The following is a 5435-nucleotide window of genomic DNA, read 5'->3' as shown; positions in this document are numbered from 1 at the left end:
TACATCATGCCTTGAGTCAGTTTGTTAGAAAGTAACCCACAATTTGTAAAGATAACCACAGATCTTTTTTATTTAAAAAAAATGGAAGTAGAAAAGTTTGGCTGAAAATACCAACAAAACAAAAAATTAAAAAAATAGCACTCGCACAGGAAATGTTTCTGTTTTGAAAACTTTGTCAATAGCTACAGCAATTTAAATCATAAAACAATCATTGTATAAAAACATATTTATTTAAATTAAATATTTTATGCAAACTCATATCTACACTCATTCAAAATGCATAGAGTCACACAAAAAAGATGGAATGTATTAGCTTAAAAACCTGTGAAGTGGTGGGGGTTTTGAAGTATTATTGGCAATTATTATTAATACATGTTTGGGACTGAAACCAGAAGATCATAGCCACGCTACTAACTAATCATTACCAAGTGCCATACAGTAAACACTAAGATTAATCATGTCATATAACTGATTTAAAATAAAGCTTCATCTTTATGAAAAGGAAGAGAACTCGAGCAATACAAAATCCAAGGGGAGGAATAATGGAAGGAATAAATCAATGTACAGCTTTATTACAAGCAATAATACGCCGGAGCTACAAGAGGCATTGGGCACTGCGGCTCAAAATGCGAAGCATTCGCCTTCAAAGGATGTTTGATCAGAAAAAAAATGTGTCTGCTACTTCATCACCTCTTCACTCAAACACTCATCCCAGGACCTGTTCCCAGCCTGCTGGGGGGGGCAGCTCACCCCATCCCCGCTTTCGAAGCGCTTTTGCTGGGAGGCCAAGGGGAAGCCATGGGGGGTGGATGCCGGCCGTATCCTGCCTTTCCAAGCCCTGATCTTTCCTCCAGAATGGCACAGGCTGAAAGCCCTCGGGGCTGGCTTCCCCCCTGCAGCATCCCCCGGCAGCATCCCTGGTGTCCCATCCCCTCTGGGATCTCCTGAGGGATGAAGCCCCCAAGTCCTGGTCTGGGGGCAGGGGGACAGGGTGGGAGTGGGGTTTAACCCCCACCGGTGTGGTCGGGCAGGTCGGGGCGGCTGCAGCAAGGCTGACAGTGGGAGCCGAGAGCGGCTTGCAGACTGCGTGCCCTTTTACCAAAATATTTCCTTTTCCTCCCATCCCTGCCTTTTCCCCTGCCAGGGGCTTTTGCCCCTGCTGGGACTTCAGTCCTGCTGTCTGCGGGGTGCTGCCAACCTGCCGACTCCAAAGCAGAGCTGGAGGTGCCCCAAAATGGGGGGGCAGCCTTCCCACACTCCCAGGAGCATCTATTCTTTGGAAGAGGGACTTGGCCAAAGGGCTTTGCCATTGGGAAATGCCCCCCTGGCTCCATTTGGAGCAGGGCACCCAAGGCTTTGCACCGGTGGTGAGCTGACGACCGAAATCCTTTACCTACACCTCCGAGGAGACTCCATGGCCCTTGCGGTGTGGACTTGGTCACCCTGAGGGGCAGTGAGCGATGTCCTTGGGGAGCAACGCCTCTTAATACTGTGTCGGGTCCTTCCTCGGCCGGTCCAGGCGGCCCTGGCTGGGCTTCTAGGAGACGCTGTAGTTATTGTAGTAGGTGGCGGTGGCATCGGCGAGGACGGAGATGAGGCTGGTCTCAGAGGCGTGGGAGCTGCCAGATGCCGGGACGTGTCCATTGACCAAGACACCGCCATGGGGGTCACCATGGCTGGGGTTGTTGAGATACTGGTCAAACTCATTGCGGTCCATCTCCCCCAGGAGCTCGGCTTGGCTCAGCTGGTCCAAGGTGTCAAAGCTGTGGTGGTCAGGTGGCGGGGAAAGCTGGCCCAGGTGGGCATGGAGGCTAGGGGGGTGCAGGGACGGGAAGGCGGGTGTGTAGTAGCTGGGAGGAGGAGGAGGAGGAAGGGGAGGGCAACTGGAGGCTGGGGGGATCATGCAGGTGGCCGGCTGTGGCATGGGGCTGAGAGGGTGGTGGCTGCATGGGAGGGAGCTGCCCGCGTACTCCGGGGAGTAGGTGGCACTGGCAAGGTGGGAGCGGTGATGCTCCTCGGGGCAGGGCGAGGAGAAGAAGCTCTGCTCGGGATCTATGGCGTCCAGTGGAGACATCTCCGGGGGAGTGGGCAGCCCGTAGGGGTAGGTGTCCATGCTGGTGCTGCTGCCACTGCCCGGGGCCTCCCGGTACCCCCGGACGGCTGGCAGCCCCGGGCAAGGCGGGTACTCACCCGGCCCCTCTTTCTCCCCTCCGGCCTGGCTGCAGGTCCGCTTCTCTGGCACCACGTTTTGGTCCCGTGTCAGGCTGCCCAGCAAAAACCCGGGGTCCACCCGCTTGCAGATCCGTTTGACCTGCTTCTTCCGCCGGGGCCGGTATTTGTAGTTTGGGTAATCTTGCATGTGCTTCACCCGCAGCCGCTCAGCCTCCTCCACGTAGGGACGCTTCTGCGAGAGGCTCAGAGCCTTCCAGGACTTGCCTGAAACAGAGAAAAAACTACCCTTAGCACCCGCGGCGGCTGTATTGGGGCGGGGGGAGAGGGGGCTGCCCGCCAGAGCTTGGCCGCACACAGCCCAAGGGCAAGGCAGGGGCTGCCGCGATCCCACCCGAGCTGGCACACGGCGGGCACAGCCTGCACAGCCCGCGGGAGGACGAGATGGCAGCAGTGGTGGGGTGAAAAAGGGGGGGATCAAAGCCACTGTAGGTCCTCCAGCTCCCCCCATCCCGCCTGCAAGTAGGGTGGGCTCAGGGTTAGCCGAGCCCCTCTGCAAATAAATCGGGGCAAATAAAGCTTCCCCAGCTGCCCGGCCTGATCTTGCAATGCCTCTCCGGGATGCGGAGCCCGGCTGCTGAGTGGGGACGGCCAAGGCCATGCCTGGCTGAGCTGAGGTCAGGACGTGGCGTCCCTGGATGTGTCCCAGCCTGTGCCCTGCCAGCACTCGCACCGGGGCTTACAGAGACCTGGGTGCTGTGACCTCGCTGCTCCCTGTTTGAGCTACACAAAATGTCCCGAAGACACAGGACAGAGAAGCACCACCAGGGCAGGGGAGGTTGTATCCCACGGTGAGGCTACCCCAGGCTATTCCTCAGGGGAGGGGGAGAAATGAGGATACAGATCAAAGCATTTGATGCCTTCCCATGGCCAAAGAGACAGCAGAAATAACACTAATAAGCTGGGATGCTGCATGGCAAAGCAGCGAGGAGAAAACCCAAACCACCAAAGAAAACACCACAAAACTGTCCAGGCAAACACAAACTTTGGGTAAGTGGCTGGCCAGCAAAGCTGTGTTGCAATTCAGGCAGCTCTTTCTCAGGCTGTCTGGGCTGGCTATTTCTGTTTGCCTTCTTGGTTTCACATAAAAAATGGGGAATGGGAGAAGGGGGAAATAGTGGATGGGGAGTGGGAAACAAATGTATACTCAAAATGGGGCTTAATTTTTAATACCCCAAAAGAAACAGCAGGAACACACACCCCCCTCAGCCATGCAATACCGTGGTGGGCTAATGAGTCTGGGGAAAAAGTGGGAGAGTAAAAGGCAGCCCAGAAAAATCTGGGGGGCCCTCCCTGCACAGTACGCAGGCAGCCCCGGCACTGGCAGCACAAGGAGTTGGCACCCCAGTAGGGTTTGTACCCACCGGGTGGCAGGGTGTGCACATGGGTGCCTGCTCCCTGGGTGCGGAATGCCATCCAAGCTGTGCACCCCACAAGGCAGACCTGGTGGGTGTTGCCCCAGGGTGCCGGACCCAGACGGGCTTAGCACCCCACAGTGTGCCCATGTGGGTACATGGGTGCCCACCCACTGTGTGCCAGACCCGCCTGTATCCCAAGGGGTGGCCCGGAGGATGCACGCACCCCAGGGTGCCTTGGCGAGACCCAGGCGTGCACCCTGTGGAGCGGCAGGGAGGGTGCACGGTCCCCATCTGGGCAGGGTTTGCACCCTAGGGATGGCCGATGGGTGCCCACCCTGGGGCACAGGATCCCGACAGGCTCTGCGCCAATAGGTGCCCACCCTGGGGCACTGAATCAGGACAGGCTTTGCACTGCCAGGTGCCCACCCTGGGGCACAGGATCCCGACAGGCTCTGCGCCAATAGGTGCCCACCCTGGGGCACTGAATCTGGACAGGTTTGCACCCTGGGGATGGCCCATGGGTGCCCACCCCGGGGCGATGAATCAGGACAGGCTCTGCACCGATGGGTGCCCACTCCGGGGCACCGACCCCGGCCAGGCTCTGCACCCCGTGGCCAGCCGTGTGGGCGGCCGGACCCTCACCCCGGCAGCCGCGCCCCCAGACCCCGCACCGCCCGCTCCTCACCGAGCATCTTGCTGAGCTCCGCGTTGTGCAGGTCGGGGTTCTGCACGGCCAGCCGCTTCCTCTCGTCCTTCGCCCACACCATGAAGGCGTTCATGGGCCGGCGGATGCGGCTCTCGGAGCCCTTCTCTGCGGGCGGGCAGCGCGGGGGCGGCCCCGGCGGCAGCCCCTCGGCCCCCTCCAGCCGCTCGGGCCAGCGGTAGGTGCTGAGCAGCGCAGCCATGGCCCGGCCCGGCCCCCGCCCCCGCCGCGCTGCCCTCGGGGTCCCGGCGCAGTCCCAGCCTCCCGCCCGGCCTCCCCCGTATTTATCAGCTCCTTGGAAAGAGCCTCCTCCAATGGCACCGAAGGCACCGGCTGCTCCTCCTCGTTCGCAAACTCCGGAGCCCCGGCCAGGATGGCGCGGGGAGAAAAGTTCTGCCCCCCACCCGCGAGACCGGCACCCCCCTCCTCCTGCTTCCCGCCCCCCTCCTCTTTTATTATTATTATTATTTTGTCTTATTTTGCCGCTGAAGGGGAGTGACACGGAGCTGGAAACAGCCCTGCCACCCCCCAACAGCCCAGCTGCCCCCCCCCCCCCCCCCCCCCTACCGAGAGCCCCTAAATCCTCGAGGCTGGGGGAAACGCAAAGGGCACTGAAATCTTTTTTGGGTGGCCTGGAAAGAAAAGGGAAAATGGCCCCAAAAGGAAGGTCCCCACAGGGGTGCAAAAGCCTCCACCCCCCCGCCCCCACCCCCCGGCTTTGGCAAGCTGCAGCGCGCCTGTGTGCGAGGGGGAATCGAGGCAGGGTCCTGCGGGCGGGTGCCCCTTTCACCCCGCGCCTCCTGCGTTAACCACTGGTCCCAGCTGTGCTGTGCCACCCCATGTGGGTTTTCACTCAGTTTCCCCAAATTCCCAGATCCTCTCGTATGGGAGAGAAACCAGGACATGGTGAACCTGCTTGTCCAGCCTGGCTGGGCTCCTGGGCGAGCTTTGCAGGGGCCAGCCGGGGCAGGGATGGGGCTGTGCACAGCCTGGAGAAGCTGCAACAGCCCCAGTAGGTCTCCACTGCCGATCCTTGGGACACTGGGAGACGAAGGGCTGGTCAGACGCTTTGCTGTCTTTTTCTCGCTGCTGCATTTTATGGAGTGCTGCCCCATCCTGCAACCCACTGCAGCCCAGCCGGGATG

The 5435-nt window shown here is 59.5% G+C and overlaps 1 protein-coding gene across 1 annotated transcript; it reads right to left on the bottom strand.

The window, feature by feature from the left end:
- Nucleotides 1–208: 208 nt before the first annotated feature.
- On the bottom strand, nt 209–4534 carry SOX7 (SRY-box transcription factor 7). The gene is made up of 2 exons (XM_040599407.1): nt 4273–4534; nt 209–2436 (listed from the first exon to the last, which is right to left on the bottom strand). The coding sequence occupies exons 1-2, from the start codon at nt 4490–4492 to the stop codon at nt 1538–1540; spliced, it is 1119 nt and encodes a 372-aa protein (XP_040455341.1). The 5' UTR covers nt 4493–4534; the 3' UTR covers nt 209–1537.
- Between the last annotated feature and the right edge of the window lie 901 nt (nt 4535–5435).

This window comes from Falco naumanni, chromosome 6 (genome assembly GCF_017639655.2).
Source record: "Falco naumanni isolate bFalNau1 chromosome 6, bFalNau1.pat, whole genome shotgun sequence".
Taxonomy (NCBI): Eukaryota; Metazoa; Chordata; class Aves; order Falconiformes; family Falconidae; genus Falco; species Falco naumanni.
The sequence above is the reverse complement of the archived record's forward strand: the minus strand, read 5'-3'. Positions and strand labels throughout refer to the sequence as shown.